Below are 17,831 nucleotides of genomic sequence, written 5' to 3'. Positions count from 1 at the left end.
GGCCTTGTTTATATTATTTTCTCTAGTGCTCCTGACCATTCACTGTTGTTTCCATTCACACATGGTGCACAAAACGCATCATGAAAAATAAAAGATTTACTAATCTTCCTCACTATTTTTTTTCTTTTATTCTTCTTCCAAGAGTGTGGCCACGTAAAAGGAAGCCATGCATTTTTTAAGGACGGTGCTCAGAATGAACTGTGCAAGCAATGCTGAATTCATCCTGCCTTCCTACCGCACTTCGCAGTTGCAGTTTCGATTTGAACTTCCCAAGCCAGGAATGTACTGTTACCACCTTCGTCGGGCACTTGGGTGATGTGCAGGTCGAGAAAGAGGCCTGGAGGGTAGAGCAGCAGAACACGCGTGAGGCTGCCCATGGCCAGCACTTTCATGCTGACTCGCACGTTGCCATCAGGCATCAGCACCCCATTGGTGCCCGTCAGGAGGAAGGTGGAGGCGAGAAGGCGCGCGCAGTACTTGAGGGGTACGTCCGCATCACGATATGAACCAAGGTTCCCCAACTGCACATGAGCCAAGAAGGAGGAGTCCAGTTTACTCTTCCATAAAATTGCTTATTACACTGCATGCCTGTGTTTTGCTTACACATAAAAGACATGTAGATTAATTTTGATGTAATATTAAAGCTATGGCTCTTTTTGCATGTAACAGGCGGGTAGTTTGAACAAGAAGTAAAAAATTGACCCTCAATCAATGAGATTCACATAGCATATATGTGTCAGCATTAGTCTTCTACATGCTACACAAGTATGTCATCGTCCATGTAAAGAAATGCAAAAGTGGCATGCAAAGCCAAATCTAGACTGCCAAGCAGGTGCTGCATCGGTATATCAAACCCGCTGCTGCAAGCCGCTGTTGACTCCTCTCTCCTACTATGTCCCCTTCTTTCTGGCTGCAAAGCCCTTCTCTTTGCCCTCTCCCCTTCCCCACTCTTTCCTCTCTCAGCCACCATGTGCTTCACCGCTTCTTTCCCCCTCTCCCACAAGACACCAAGTTCCCTCCATGTCCTCTGGCTTCAAATGGTTGCTGCTGCCGCAGGACAATGTTTTCCGACATGAGGGTTTCAATGGTAATGCACTGAAAAATGAAAGTCCGTCGCCATTCTATTTTGTGCTTTACAATCAGAAAGACTTCAAGATATAGTGGTTTACATTAATATGACCTGATAATAAATTCCACAGTCTACTACTATGGGACCACTTGGTAAAAGGAAATGGAAAACATTAAGAATAACGTAAACAACTTGTCTCATTTTACATATCTGCATTTGAAATAGTAAATATAAGACATGAATAAGAAAATTTATTGTTGGACTTTCAGAAACGAGAAAAAATTTTGAGACCTCAGCTACTACGCACATTTATAACAAAAGAAATCACCTGGACATGGGATCTGTCAGCGCTGATGGCGGAAGTGTACGCTCATATAATTAACATAAAAATTTCAAGCCATTACAAAGCAAGACGACAATTATCATTTAATGACCAACTGAATCTTGCTTTCAACGACATGCTATAAGACTTACAATATTTGTCTTGCATACGTTTTTTTGTTTGTTTTGGGCAACATTCCTAGATAAAGCGCAGGTGTGGTGCAAACAGCTTGAAATCTGTTTACAATAGCTCTAATGCGGCACAAAAGCGTATATATATGAGGGATGCATATTATACACACTATAGAAGATATGGTATACAAGAAATTGCTTTTCAAATAAAAACTGAAAGTTGCTTTAAAATTGAACAAAGCATGATTGAAAAACATTAAAATATAGATAAAAAGCCTGCAGGTTACTTGCGGTACACACAGTGACAATAAAAATTATGAATATTTGAATCCAATTAATCGACCCCCCCCCAGCCTACGCTACATACCGATATGATAACTCAGCTAAACAGCTTGGCCATACCACTTGGCTATCCCAGACTGCTACCGTAAGGAAGACAGCATAGACCCTAGGAAACTGGTCAACTAGACAACCACTGGAGAATCCAATAGTTTCCATAAAAAAAAAAAAAAAAAAAAAAAAGAGAATGAAAACTGATGGTCATATTTTCTGGTCAAAAGTGGAAAAAGAATAGTGATTTTTTTTTAAACCTTACCACCAAAAATAGTGAGCCTCTCACATATGTCAGCTCCTGGGTAACTACAGTAAAACCCCTTTATAGTAAAGTCACTGGGACCAGCAAAAATCTTTACTATATCAGTTGCTGGTGATGACATGGTCCTGAAGATGCTATCTGGTAGTTAAATGGCCACTTACTGAACATGTCTTTTTGCTTAATGAAAAAAACACTCTGAAATACCTTTCATCTCTCCCTTATCATTTCTTCGTGCAATTTTTTTCAGTTATAAAAATTTTTTACATCTTGTAGAAGTGCCTCATAAGCATGAGGACAATGTAGCTACAAATACAACAAAGTATGATTTAATGTGAAAATCAAAGCCTTGCATGAACACAGTGTCACTTTTTGTTGTTTCTGTCCTCTAAAAGGCAATATAAATGATAAATCCACGTGGCAGTCAAGTGCTGCAAGACCGCACATGCTGCACCTCCATGTCTTGCCTCCGCTGCCTCATGCTTCGTGCTGCACAGTGCTGTGAATGTTCGCCCAATTCTTCCCCTTCCCTTTTTCTTGGTGCACTTTTACTATCCTTTACTTTTTGAACGGACCGCACCGCCTCCTTTCCATGTTTGTGGACAGCTTTACTTTCTTTTTTTTCCTACGCGTTGCGTGCTTTCACTCACGGCTCCAAGGCTTCTGTAAAGTAGGCTTCTTCCAAATGCTGCTAAGCTTGGTGGTAAAGCCACTTAAAAGAACACTTGGTGTTATTTTTCTGTTTTCAAATACACAAAAAATCTTTGCCTCGCGATTCTAGGTAGTGCGTGGGCGGCGATGTCATATTGTGGGAGTCGTCAACACAGCCTGGTGCACTTTACTATAACCGATTTTTAACAGAAATGTCTTTACTATAAAGGGGGGAAAATGTAGTCTTCCATGGAAGATGGACTGGGACTTCAGTTTCACTTTACTATATCAGAGTTTACTATAGCGGGGTTCTACCGTATTACTATGGGCCCATGCAGCGAGAAATTCCATTTTTACTCCGTGCTCGCAGTTCAAGAATAGTGGGATATTGGATGATTTGCACATAATGTACTAGCTTACAGCTATGTGTGCTCTTAGATGCAATGTCTCAAGGGCTTGAGGCGCACATGCCACTTGAATTATCAGGTTATCTGCCAACAGTGGTGAGTGCCATCACTCGCTCTATACACAGTAAAAGCTCGTTAATTCAAACTTAACGGGACCGGGAAAAAAATTCGAATAATCCGATGTTCGAATTATCGAATGGCCCTAAAAAAAAACTGACAAGAGCCATTTGTACTGCTATAAATTTACAGTATTTACTCACGTAACGAACCCACTTGTGACTTGCATAATGAACCCACTCACTCCCCAATTTCGCCTAAGAATTAAAAAAAAAAAAAGGCATCAGTCATTACCATGTCCTTTGTTTTGAGCCCTGTCATGGTCCACAACGAATTTCTTGGCAGTGTGCCAAGATGCTGCACAGCAATAACATCACAATGTGTTTACCTTTTGACATCGGCTCTAGCAATGGGGGGAAGCAAACTTGGCAGAGTGGCAGTGCTTGTCCGGTTGTGCAAGCCTCGTTTTCAGTATGTTCATTTTATCATGCCATGGGTGATTAGGGCGGATGCTGCCTACTGCCACTCAATTATTGGGACGTGCGATAGCAGCAAACGCCTTTTGAAGTGCGAATGATGCTAAAAGCCAGTGTCATGATCGTGGCTGACCGCACGCTCTCATCGAGGACCGATGGGTGAAAGGATGGACAACTCTCGCAAAAAAAAAAAAGAAAAATTTACCGTGTAACCCGTACCGCTCCGTCCGAAGTTACAGCCTTTCATGAGCATTGGCTGGGACCGCGCTGAGAGTGCTTATCCATATTTCTGAATTAACAGGGCTCGAATTAACAAGTATCTAGTTGCTGGTTTCACCTGGTTTCATCTTCTGTCCTCATAATGGACGTGCGCAGCCTCTAACTATGCCGCTCCTTTGCTGAGGGTGCTTTTTTTTTTCCCACGTGATGTGCAGCATGCTGCCCAAACGCGGCGGCGCGTAGTTCGAATTACCCGTCGTGGAACCAACTCGCATTCGAATTAACGGGCTTTTTTGTACACAGATCTCTATGAAGCTTGGCCGGACCAAGTAGTGTAGTTCGAATTACCCTAAAATTCGAATTATCGAGGTCCGAGGTAGCGAGCTTTCATTGTGCAGGGTGTCCCAGCTAACTTGGACCAAGTTGTTTAAAAATATGGTTTGCCCTAGCACAGTGAAACAAATTCAGCGATGTTCAGAGTTGCCTATGCTAACCTCCAGTATTTTTTTATTTACTACAGTTGATTAATTAGTGCAGACTGATGAGCTTTTTTTTTAATTATTGGCTTGAGAGAAAAAGTGTCAATGTAAAAGTTGTAGATCTCGAAAAACAGCTAGCCACATTGTTTCCATCAAACTAGCATTTACATAAAGTAATATTTTTACTAGCCGAAAACGACGCCTGATGAAAAAAAAAAAAGAAAAACTTCCTCGTGACTGCAGCGTCACTTTAAAGCCTCGAGAAGCGTCCAAGATAACCCGCTTTTTTGGACTGTGCTCTCTACGATGAAGCTGGGCCTATAAATTGAATTTGTTTCACTGTGCTAGGGCAAACCATATCTTTTAAAACCTTGGACAAAGTTAGCTGGGACACCATACACATTTTTTCTCACTGCATGGGAGAATTGCCAACTGCTATGCTCACCACAAATTCCACCTTGAAGCCAGGAGAAGAGTTGATGGAGACCTTATCCCATACACCCTCCTCTTCTGCCTTCAGGTCCAACTTCTTCAAAGAACAGGGACGACGCATAGGGCTGTCTAGAGCTGAAGTTTACAGCAACAACAAAAATTCATGACACAGTTAAAACAGAGTAACAAGATTAAAAACAGCTCTGAGTTGCGATACAATATGTACAATGAGCATCTAAACACCACCCTTTTGCTCTAAAAGGACACTTCATGACTATACGTCTAAACTATTATAATACAAAGTGGCACATAATCTTTTGTACACAAAGTTATAATTTTACACTCATATACTAAATAAAAAAATACAGAACACTTCACATATCACATTTAGCCATTTGTTAAAGTAAGAACAATGAATCTTTTTATAATTAACAAGCCAAATAAAAAGCAAGACTTACTACTTCTTGTTTCTGTTTTCACTGACTGATGACAGACTGTTGCACTAGCACACACAGTCCATAAAAAGCTTTCAAACAGTCAAGACTATTTGTAATGATCATGACCATCACTGTCATCCATTCATCACGTCCTAAAGTCTGCACTAAGAAGCCAAACCCCAATATATATTGAACTATAAATCATGATATAAAACATGGCATGGAGAAGCTTACCTGTAACCTAGAAACGAAAATATATTGCACCCATGCTAGTTATGCGCTCGGCGATGTGTCGCCCGCAGGTGTGCCAACAGGCTTGATTGTGTACGTTGAGAGCTTAAGGAGCAAAACACAGTTTTTTTCCCATTTCTGATGTGGCAACATCAAAGCCCAGTAACTTCGTAACGCAAGTTCTATGTTAAGCAGGATAACCAGTTGACCTATACTGAATTCCTCAATACCAGGAAAAACTAATCGCATGCATTTTAGCAAGTTCCCCGCAGCAAAATTTATTAAAAGCTCATGATAGAAATATTACACAACATATTAGATAAGCACAGTATGGTATGTGAAAGTATAGGCATTTAACACCCTAAAAAGGATCAGGTTTACATGAAATTGGAACTTGCCAAGGAGGTGTGTGGGGGCTGTGCTGGCAACTGAGAAGTCAGAGTCCTCGCCATCACAGGATGCTATGCTTGCTGCCTCAATATCCTCAGGGAAACCTCCAGAGCCATCCTCTGCTTCAGACTGGTGCTCAGATGAAGTTCGACTTTGGATTGCGCATGTCACTGAAAAAGAAAACATAAAAAAAAAACCACATATTCACTCATAACAAGTGACAAACGTACACAAATGGCAAAAAGGAAAAAAAAGAAAACAATTTCAAAAGGCTATATATGCATACCTAAAGGAGAGTCGTCACTTTCGTCAACAAGCTCTACTTCTTCGTCGATGTTCAAGGATGATCCCATCACTTTCAAGAAGAAAGAGAAAACACAGGCACAATTACTTCTTCACAGCCTTGGCATTACAAACACAACATAGAATGTACAGGTGCGGACACAAGTAAACAGAACATGCAATTCCATTTTAATTGCAATCACACCTGTCCTGTCAGACATGAAAAAGCATTGTCTATGCGAATGTGCACTAGCATTCACTAGCAGCCTGCACACACAGCTGCCAAGTTCTAGTAGGCAATGCATGAGGAAGGTTAGATGGCAACAGCGGGCTCTGTTTACTTTTGTTGCCCACACCTGCACTAAAACAAAGTCCGATGCAAACTCTTACACACAGATCCCTAAAGAATGCAGCAGCAAATTATTTGGTACATTTTCATGATTCTTACACACTCTGCCTCGATTGCTATAGGCAATTAAAGAGTGATAAATATAAGGGCACCTAAAATTACTACTTCTGGATACACACTGAACATACTGCACATACTACCGCTTCGTTATGCAGAGAACACTCACTCGAGGTGTCAGTTCGGGAAACTGGTCGGCGGTTCGGCACGTGGATGAATGACTGTGCCACACCACTAGGACTAAGCAGCACTTGGAGAAGTGCTGGTGGAGGAGTTGTCAGCAGCTGGTTGAGAGCTTCCAGTGCTGCTGTCACCACAGTCTGGTCAGTGTTGCTGATGTGGTGCAGCAGCAGCTCATAGATCTGAACAAACATTCAATGTGGTGCACAATTTTATAGCCAAGTCAACACAAAGGATAACAGACATTTGTATGGCTGCAAGACGATGCGTATGATGCCAGCAAAAGCTGGAGACTTGTCATTTAAGAATTTACAAAAAAAAAAAAAAAATGTTTTTTTTTTGTCCCGTAGTGACATGTGGTATAACAGGGACGCTATGAGGGAGAGCTCTGAAATAATTTTCTCCCACCTGAGGCTCTTTAATGTGCACCAACACTGCACAGACCACTGTGCTTTTTGCATTTCATCTCCATCAAAACCTGGCCACCACAACACTAGTGCAATTAGATTCCAAACTGTCAGTTTCCTTTGTATTCACCTGCATTCTTACTTGCCTCACTAGATGCATACAATCCCCACTTTAAATCAGTATCAGAAGGAGAAGAGTATAATTATGAGGATGAGCGTGTAAAGAACATTGCATGCTATACTTTCAGCAACATTTTGTTTATCACATTTCACTCTGATCACATGGCAAAGGGCTACCAGACTCATGTTCCTGGCATGCGTAAAAAGTTACACCACATCAAAGTGAGATACTTCTCTTGCATTGCTGTAATGATAGGCAAGGTATATAAAATGATTTTGCCAGCCCAAACCTGTCGGCAATCAATTCTTTGCAGATGACATGGGAAGCCATTGTTCCCATGGCTTCTACAGACGATCACCAACTAGCTTGACAACAACTCTTGCTAAATCATGTCTCTGCATACCCCATCTATTATGCCCATCCTTTTCACGTATCATCCTTTCATATTTAGTGGTGCCATAGTGGATGGTCATTGAATGAAAAATATTGTCACAAAGACAGGGGTTTGGGGTCAATATAATGGGCGTATACAACCTGGCTCCAAAAAAGTGGCCACAGAAGAAACAAAGCAGTGGCACACGCTGATATCAAGTATACAGACCTTTAGAAAATGCTCCAAGGTTGGACCAGCTTTTTCAGCCCCTTTCAGCGCAGGCGCTTCCTTAGCAGGCTTACTGCCCAGGTGGGGAATCAGATGTCTGAAACAAACAAGGACTCCAACGATGGTGTGAGCAGGATGGTTTTCTTGTACTGGGAGCACTAGGCCTGCAAGCATTTCAGAGAGAACATCACACAAAATAGTTGGTAGTGCACTGACAAGAGAAAAAGCAACCAAGAATTAGCAAGCAAAGGGCATGCTCTGAAATAGCTCAGGCTAGCCACTGCTTCAGGATAATACTTTGAGCCTTTAGCCTGGCTTTTTATATGGCACTGGAGAGAAGAACATTGCTGTAGTGTGCACTTACATACATGCATAAGTCTTGTTTATGTTATAAAACCATTTTGATCTGCCAAAGTTCTAGTGTACCCTAACAACTTCTTGCTTAAGCAAGCAGCCGGCACTTATCTGCTGTGTGAAACCTTCGAGGCAGTGAATAGGTAGAGTCAAATGTGTTAATGAGGACTTCAAGGAGCCAACAAAGATGTCAGAATTATTCAGCTTTCTTTTCTTTTTACTTTATTAATTTCAAGAACCAGTACACACAGAGTTGGTTGAATTATTTAATGGTTCTACTCGAAAAAAAAAACTGCCAAAAACAGTCACATCAAAGCGAATTTTTTCATAAAAACCTACACTGTGGTCATCTACTAAGATGAAAACTCCAAGGAAACAGCGACTTCACTAAGCATATTGTTACAGTATAACAATATTTAACAATATAAATGTCGAAGCAGACCTGCTTTAAAAACACAGGTATTGGCAGCACCCTTCACTCTACTCCTCACAAGTGGTGCTGTTGCATGCGAGAAGGTTCTGCCCCACCAAATGTGGACAGCAAGCAATGAATGCCTAGTTCTGGCACACTGGAAGAAGCATGCTCATGGAAGCGAGGGGAACATACTTTGGTGCCAAAAATGATGTCTTTAAAATTTAAACGAAAATTCAGTGGTGGGCCAATCAGTACCCAAAATGGTGTGGATATGTGCTTCAACCAGTTTGCAATTTTCATAGGCTAGTTAGTTTCATAGGATAGAGTGAGGCCATACCATGGCACCGGTTGTATAATGATGGAAAAAGGTTCACGAGTGTGACTTTCCTGCCTCACAATGAGTATCAGGCCGCTTAGTTTTTGTGCTCATAGATCTGTGCTCCTGTTTGCAGTCCATCCAAGTCATTAAATAGACTTTTTCAGCAACAAAGCACCTCATCAATTGAAAGAGGTGTTTCAAAATAACACAGCGAACTTTATCCATCACTAGAATGGTGCAGTGACCAACCTTCCACAGCAGTCATTCAGCACACATGTGTAGCCACCCTCACTGACAGCAATGAAGCAGCGATGCCAACAGTCAAAGCTGAGCAGTCACAGGATCACTAAATCCAGCTGAAAAAAGAATTTCTCCATCCCAGGCATGAAGCTGAGCACAATGCAAAGTCATACAGGTGCAGGAACGTAAGCCAGTCTGCTTCAGTTTGTGCCAGCAGATGTGGGGCCATGCATCTACTTCCTTGAACTATTTTAGAGTAGGTGGGTAGAATATTATTCTATGGATGAGTAATCATTAAATGCTTAAACTGTGGAAGCGTTTTTCAGACAGCTCCTTTGATGTCAGCTGCTAGTTAACAGCTCAGCGACAACTCAACGACCACAACCTTACTCCCTGAACAGCTTGTTGCACATACGACAGTGTGCACTCGCTCGTTTTCCAATTCTCAGTGTAAAAAACCATGATTTTCAAAGCCTGCCATCCTTTGAATGACAATTGGAGGCTGCATTAAGCTCAGTCGTGTACATCTGGCATTGGAGCACTAAGAAACTGCCACTGTAAAAGCAGGAACAAATATCTGCTGTTATCATGATGACACATTATCACAATGTGCAATGCAGGCACTCGCTAGCACACACAAACCTCTCCCTTTAAATCATGGCACTTCTTCCCAGCACTTCTGCTCAGAAAGCAAGAGCAGTCATGTGATCTCCTTGAGGCACAGAATCAGCATGAGAGCCCTTTGCTCTAGTGGTGGAGCTTGTGCCAAATAGATGCTACTGGAAATTCAATATGGCTGCCAGAGAGATCACCCAGTTGCTGCACTAGCCTTGTGTTGTGGTTTGCTGTGCAGCTTGAAGCTGCATTAAAATGTCTGAGCAAGCACACTGAACAATACAGAGGTAGGATGAAAGATGCCAGAGACCAAGTCAGATACCATCTGCTGATCCTTCTCTAGGAGATTATACCCGAGGAGGCTGTGTGGCAGCAATACTGTACCTGAAAGCTGCGAATGATCACTGTGACTTCGGAGCTGGTGCGAAGGTCAGGAAGGCAAAACCAGAACTATATGGCCAGACAGTTTTTTTTTTAGCGCCGGTGCCTTCCTGATCACTATCACGCCTGCTGTTGCACATGCATCAGGGCTGCCCAGAAGAGACTGCACCATGCAATTTCGTGTTTGAGTACAGCTATCTGGATGACCATTTGCTGTCCCGGTTCATACACATGTAAAAGGGGCTAGTTGGTTGAGCATGTTCTGACAGAAGTGCGCTGAAACTTTGACAAAAACAAAAAGGGGAGGTACACATAAGTGGCAGCACGAGACCATGAAGCGCTTCATGTCTCGTGCTGTCCAGTGTTCACATAAAAATAAAGCAGTTCGTTAAAAAATTAAGACAAATGAAGGCATACATGCATGAAAAAAAAAAGAGCACAGACATTGTACCCCTGGCTGAAGGAAGTGCCCAACTTCAAGTCCCACAAGGGCGAGATCTTCCTGGATCATATGAACCCCACAGAGCACTGTAAATAAGCAGAGGATGGCATACATACTGAAGAGGTCATTGAGAAGCCAGAGAAGGAAGACATTTGGCTTTCGAGACCACTGGCACACAGTTACGAGGGACAAGGCGGCACAGCGGCGAACCAGAGCTGAAGGACAAGACAAGTTGGGCAGGAATGTTCGCAGCAGCATCTGTAGGGAGATAGCACAGCACCTAAATTGGCTATGGCTCTTTGGCCAGCCCCAATGCAACTAGACAAGCTTCGTATGATTATGCCAAGCAGGCAATTGTAGGAGAACAAACAATGAATGGCATAAAAAAGAACTTTTAAAAAGTTAGTTTCCACAGTTAATCCTACCAGATGCAGTATCTACTTCCTATTCTGCTTTGTATCCCAATATGTAATGATGCATGGCTTCCTGTAGGAATAAAATTTACTCTCAGAACAAGTTCAGAATGCTTCCTTTTGGAGTGGATCACTAGCAATGCTTTCAAGTTGCCTGCTATGAAAAGCAGGTGGCCATCCATGAAATACGATGATTAGTTTTCTGCTGACACCTGCTTTAGTATTGCTAGTATTGTACTACATTTAAATAACCAAATGGAGCAAAAGTATGACAATGCTACACTAAGACTACTGCATAATGTAGATCACATATCAACTAGATAAGAATGCGCCTCAAAATTAAATTAGCAGTTATTCTGATTAGTTAAATTACTATCCTGAACATGGTGTTTTATAAACTTGCTTCCCTGCCAGTAATGAATCTGCAATGCTGACCTTGATGTCGTTGTCGTTGGTGAACTGTCCGAGCATTGGCATTGCCCGAACGACAGTATTCGTCAAAGCCTCCTGCACACTCTCCTCTTCGGATCGCTGGCTTATGCGCACAAAGCACGGTATCAGGTTCACTGTGTACGCCCTGGGAGAATGTACGAGAAAAATTCAAAAAGCCATTGGAGAAGAAATTCACCCACAACTACTACTGCTCCAGCTCCTGTTGACATTACACATCACTTCTGAAGTCTGCTAACTATTATACAATACCTTGTTTTTGACGCATAACAGCCTTATTCACTTATGTGCCATGAAACCCAACACACAACAATAATTACAATGGCAACAGTGTATTTAATTCACTCAGCCCGTCTATACAAGCAATATTTTGTGATTATGCTAACTACTAAGTCAGATAAATAAAGGCCTTTTAATTAAATGAAAGGGCAGAACCAGTGGGCATATCAGTTGCAAGAGAAAACTCAGCGTTCACCTAAGAAAACATGCATGCAGTCAATTCTTGTGAATTTGCACTCAAGGCGAATTGAAATTTTTTTGGGGGGGTCAAAGGAAGCTTTTTTACACAAACACAGTGTTGATGGGACCAAACTTTAGGTTCAAATTAACTCAATGTCTAAATAAAATAACTTAAATTTAACCCCACTGTATTCGTAATGTTTCGAAAACATAGTCGGAATATTGTCACTCGCACTTTATCACAGCTTTATTTAGTGCTTTTTATTCCTTTCTGAATTTGTGAAGAGCACCAAAGTGATAAAAAAATTAATGTTGTTTGATAAACCTACATCGATTTCATGCACTTTTTAGTAACACTTATTTTTTCAAAACCACGCTGTCTTGTGCAATACCATCAAGGCACCTATATAAATAAAAACATTAATGAATGAATGGGTAAAACTACAGCAATAAGTTCTGAAACGTTTTACCATTTGAAAGCAAGGGACATTATGTTACCACTACAGCTACCCTGTAAGCTACAGCCTACTGCCCTTTTAAGGAACATCGGCTTATAACGATTGAAATGCAAGAGCCAAATATTATTAAATTTTTTCACTACACCAGAAATAACCTAACCACTTTGTAAAGCTTGTTTGCACCATGTGCAAAAATGTAAAACTTTAAATTGTGGTGTTTAACATCCCAAACTGCCACAAAGGATGGCTAGATAACACTCCAATTAATTTAGACTGCTTGGGGTTCTTTAACCCACAATGACATCACACAGCACACCTGTGTTTTCATATTTTGGCTCCATCGAAATAAAGCCACCTCAGCCAGGAATGAACCCAGAACCTCCGGGTCGCCAGATGAACACCAAATCCACTAGCCACCAGAGCGAGCGTGTGTACAAAAATGTTGCGTACAGTAATGTTAATACAGAAATGCCATGCAAGCACACAAACTGCTATGCAATCTTTTTTTTTTCTTTCCCTGCCGTGCCCACTGTGCATTGTTAGCTCGCTAACGACACATTCGTGCAACGATTTTAGAGCCTTCCACACTGCTTACGGACACGCGGAGGCACCTTGCCCGTAATGGGATAACTGAAGTTTCGTTTTCAACGTTGTTTTCTTTTTTCTCTTGAGGCATCAGCTTTTTACCGTGCTCCGAAGGCACGGTAGTGGTCTAAGTTCAAAACAAGAAGGGCCAACTCGAAAACGTTGACAATTTAGTGATGCTTAGTCTATGCTTTATTTTATCAACACACCCAGCAGTGACTAGTCCTAACATGCTGCCTTCACCACCACCAGAATTCAGTTATGACTGCAATAGCAATGAAAACCAGGCTGGAACATCGGCGTCCCTGCACCAGTTAGTTTCATTTTCTATGTTGGGTTGATTTTGTGTGTCCAGTTATAATTTTTTTACTAAGAATACTATACAACTTAAAACTTCCATTGTTTTCTTATGAATAGTGGCTGTATATTAAAAAAAAAAAATTATGATTTTTTCTTTTTAGGTACAAGTCTATTTTTAAAAGTTTTGTTCAATTTTTCCGTAAAATCTTGTCCTTGGCAATTAAAATTTTGTTTTGCAATGCACATTTCGTTGTGTTGTTCAAACTTACGTGACTAGAAAGTATGTTTATTTTGCTTCCATTTCATGTTTTACATAAAATATTAAATGCAATATCTTTTGCACAAGAAAAAGAGAACTAAAAAAAGGGTAAAGAACTATAAAAAAACGGTAATTTTTCCCATTGCAGGAAAACAGCTAAGTAACAATGAGTTATGAAGCGAAATCCATGCCTGCATTTTTGTGTCTTGATCAAATGGCACAGGTCTCCAAATTTGCCAAGGGCAACACGCAAGCTTCTACCTGGGCCGTTCTTCTTTATTTCCTTGTAAAGTTCAGCCTGTAGTCGTCCTAGATGAGAATCTAGGAGAGTCTGGAACAGGAAAGCAATCAAACTAGTGATCTGAAGGAAATTCGCATAAACTATTCCTATTTCCAACTGTTTCACATTGCATCCACTACGACACACCTAGAGAGCAACCTATAAAAGAGTAGCACAAGAAGTAACATAACACTCTGCCTCCTTTTAAAATGTATACAAAAAGAATATGCTGCTATTTGCACCACGACTTTTACTGCACGGAATTTTTCCCTTTCGTTGATAATATTTCAAACACTACTGAAACCGTGCGACCGACTACAGCTCGCATATAATATCCACATTTAAAAAACAAAGAAAACAGCCTGAAAGGCATGGCTGCAGCCATCTTTACATTTAGGCCTTCACGAGTCCACCTCATGCATATTGCGCAATGGTTAATGACCGCACATGTTTCACATCAATGAAAAAGTTTGACAATTGCTCACCTTGATGGTACGGTTCAAACACTCATCAGCTACCATGCGCACATCACTATCTTCATCATCACAGCAGAAAAAGAAGCTCTCCACAGAAATGCCCAAAAGCTTAGGAAAATCTGAGTAAGTCCTGAAAACAGCAAAAGCACGAGTATAGAGTAGACAACAAATGACCTGCAAGGCATTCGCCAAGAGCTACCAAGCAGGCAAATAAAGTTCTCGCTATGAAACAACTCTACAATAAAAATTTACCTATTTTCACACTTTCAAACTGTGATAATGGTCAAAAAGAAGTGAAATTTAAACTGGAAAGCAATGAATAATAAGGCAGAATGGCTATATAAGTAAATTACCTATTTTTCACCAACATTAATAAAAGGGTGATATCCACATAATGCATCACAGTGATCATAAATTCCGTTCACATAGTTAGCAAATCACTGCTAAGGATGCTTACATTGAGACCATCCTTGATATGAATATAAATCCTGACCGCTCATAAAACACAGAAATTTACGAATAAGGGAGGCGATCTTCATTTAATTATACGATGGTCATCTTTCAAGGCAATCTATGGCAAATGCTACATTCCTACTATGTTAATGCAAATCAAAGAACCCCAGGTGGTCAAAGTTATCCTAAGTTCTCCTCTATGGCATCCCTCATAGCATGAATTGCTTTGGCACATTAAATCCTACATACCATACCATGGAGAGTTTGCACTTTAAAAATTTAAGACATACTGCATCCATCTATAAGCGTTTTCCTTGATGCTTTAATGCGCTGATGTAAAGCCTCAATGTGGTTGCATGCCCTTAGGACAAATTTTGTTCACAATATAATTCAATAACTCTTTTAAGTAAAGCCTGCAATAAACCTTAACTGTCCACTAAAAATGTGATAATGCAAAAAGAAAGACTGCACTCTTTCATTATTGTTCCGCATCAGCATTGATGTTACTCCACTGTGGACTGTGCACTCGCAGCAGGAATACATGACAGCTTCTGCCTTCCAGCAAGGGACAGAATGAAAAGGTTCAGCCACCACTCTTGCATCATGGCATAGCAGAAACCTCTAGACACACCCCAACCTTTTGACAAGCTGCCATTTAAAAATTCCTTCAATATCTAAAGCGAAAATGATTAAGAATAATGTTTGCACGAAACCCTACTGTGAATTATCTATGCAAATATGTAGCCAAAGCATAAATACTAATGTCAAGGTGTCTGTACGCTAAAGTTGATGAAATTTATAGCAAGCACATATAAAGGCCAAATCCTCATAGAATTTAGGAACTTGCAGACTTATTTCAGCATTAGATATCCCAAACTGCCAAAAGTGCAATATACAGTATAAAATGATGTACAAGTTTACATGTTACACCTTGCAAGAAAAACGGCTTATAAAATTATGAAAATACACATATGAGAGTTGCGAGCAGACAAAGTTAGAGCTTTTCTAAATTTAGTTAACAGACATTTTATGTGAGAGACAAACCATTTCCTACAAGGTACACTGTAGTGGATGGCTCTGCTTCAACTTCAACTGTAATGTGCTTAAAATCCACTGAAAATCTCAGTGCATAACTAAGTTTGCATCTTGCAACCAGAATGAAATTTTTCAAAGCAAAATGCAAAAATAGTTATGCACTGACAATCTGAGAAATTTTTCAAAGATTTCGAATTTTCTGATTTTCAAGAATGCATTTTGCAATCATTATTACCAAAGTAGCTCGAATAAAATGCTTGTTTAATGTCCCGCACATTTTACATGTATCACGTAAGCACCCCTGACAAGCACAATTTGAACAGTATTTTATTAATTTTCGCTGATATGCTAAATTTCCAGAAATTATAAGGAAGCAAGAACATATAACCTCACAACTTAAAATTTTCCTTCAAGCTTACCAAATTCAACAAAACTGATGAAGTTGAAAAATAAACATTTACACTGTTTTAGTATTAGATAGTTAAGTGGAGAAATATGGGAGAGGCCTTCGCCATGCAGTGGGTATAATCAGGCTGATGATGATGATGAGTATTAGAAAGAAGACCCATAGATATGCATTTTCTATTAGAATCAAACAGAAGTGCTCAAGCTGCTGAAAAGAGTACAGTGGAAAAAAATATATACCGTATGCTCGTAGTGCAAATAACATCTGCAATGTTGGTACAGTGTATGATCTTCTCTTTTTTAGATGGTGCCGTTTCCTTTTTCCTGCAAAAGAAATGGAGCCATTCAGTACCTTTATTTTAGCACCGTTACAGAATTTTCTGAAATAGAAGTCAAAAGATAACAGGTTTGCACTTTAGAATTTTTGCCACAGAGCACAGAAAACACACATATCATATCACACATCCTTGAGTGCATAAAAACATCACTTTTGCAGTGTTTTGTCACATTTTAACAAAAATTATTATGAACATAATGCACAGTTATGCTCAATATGACCTGCACCCTACAAGCTAAGGTCACAGTTTGTTTTTAAGATGCACAGCAGGTCTATCAGCACTGCAAGTGGTTAATTCAGCAGAAAAACCAAACAGACAAGTCTCCTTGAAGTGCTCCTACCAGTGTCGTCCTCAGTACCCTGGACGCATCATGCTGCTACTGATACCACTGCACAATCAAGCCAGCACCACCTTGCTGTAATTGAGTTCAACTGCATGTTTTGTTATCATGCATTTTGAATTGAGCAGCTTGTGTACACGCATCAGTAATGCAGTTGATTATCAAAGCATATAGCACGAGGAAATCAGCACGCAAACAATGAAAAAAGGGCTAAGCAGTGAAAACAAAAAGGGGCGCTTTGTGTGTGTTGTGCACCTCTCATAATCGCTCCATGTTTTGTCTGCTTAAAATTTTGGTGAAAACTTACCGCTGCACTCTGGCAAAAGCATCTATTATATGCCACTCATGAGCATCCACGAAAAGGGCATACATGGAACGAACAGCAGCAAAATGAAGTACTATTTCTATGAATACATATATGCACCACTTCTCTCTGGCAAATTATCAACAGTTAGAACAACAGGCAGCTATTTCAAGTAATAGTATAAAAAACAGAGAACGCACAAATGATAAATGTCATCCTCAGTATTAAGTTTAGTGTACAGATAAGGACCAAGCATAAGCCAGCTCACATGCAAAAGCAAGTGCATTTTCATTCTGCTTCCATAGTTACTGCACAACAGCGACTGCTAAAAACAGAGCCTTGTAACAATGGATTCTGAGACAATACCGCGCACAAGGCCGATGTGACACTGTTGTATAACACTGACCACCGCGTAAATGAGTAGTAGTACATGCCCGGCCCTCATGGTTGATGCTTTAGCACATATGGTTGCAAAGAACTAGCAACAACCACATTATTTAAAGCACCTTTCATGTCAGCCTCGACCAAGACACCATTACAAAAAAAAATAATAATAATAAACACGTCAAAGGTCAGTAGGTTGCATATGAATTTCTCCGCGCGATGCGCACCGTGCGGTT

At 40.5% G+C, this 17,831-nt stretch overlaps 1 protein-coding gene across 2 annotated transcripts in view; it reads right to left on the bottom strand.

Annotated features, from left to right (window-relative positions):
- Nucleotides 1-17,831, bottom strand: part of htt (huntingtin) — a 144,627-nt gene that overhangs the window by 126,087 nt on the left and 709 nt on the right. For both annotated transcript variants that reach the window (XM_084591124.1, XM_084591125.1), the window contains exons 2-12: nt 16,470-16,553; nt 14,346-14,466; nt 13,772-13,911; nt 11,505-11,646; nt 10,773-10,914; nt 7,891-8,054; nt 6,751-6,943; nt 6,180-6,248; nt 5,902-6,063; nt 4,849-4,970; nt 296-521 (exon numbers count right to left, since the gene is read on the bottom strand). In XM_084591124.1, coding sequence (XP_084447250.1) covers nt 296-521; nt 4,849-4,970; nt 5,902-6,063; nt 6,180-6,248; nt 6,751-6,943; nt 7,891-8,054; nt 10,773-10,914; nt 11,505-11,646; nt 13,772-13,911; nt 14,346-14,466; nt 16,470-16,553 — 1,565 coding nt within the window. The remainder of the gene's footprint in view (nt 1-295; nt 522-4,848; nt 4,971-5,901; nt 6,064-6,179; nt 6,249-6,750; nt 6,944-7,890; nt 8,055-10,772; nt 10,915-11,504; nt 11,647-13,771; nt 13,912-14,345; nt 14,467-16,469; nt 16,554-17,831) is intronic.

This window comes from Amblyomma maculatum, chromosome 1, assembly GCF_055883805.1.
Source record: "Amblyomma maculatum isolate TAMU_Amacu chromosome 1, ASM5588380v1, whole genome shotgun sequence".
In the NCBI taxonomy this organism is placed as follows: domain Eukaryota; kingdom Metazoa; phylum Arthropoda; class Arachnida; order Ixodida; family Ixodidae; genus Amblyomma; species Amblyomma maculatum.
This window is presented reverse-complemented; position numbering and strand designations above follow the sequence as displayed.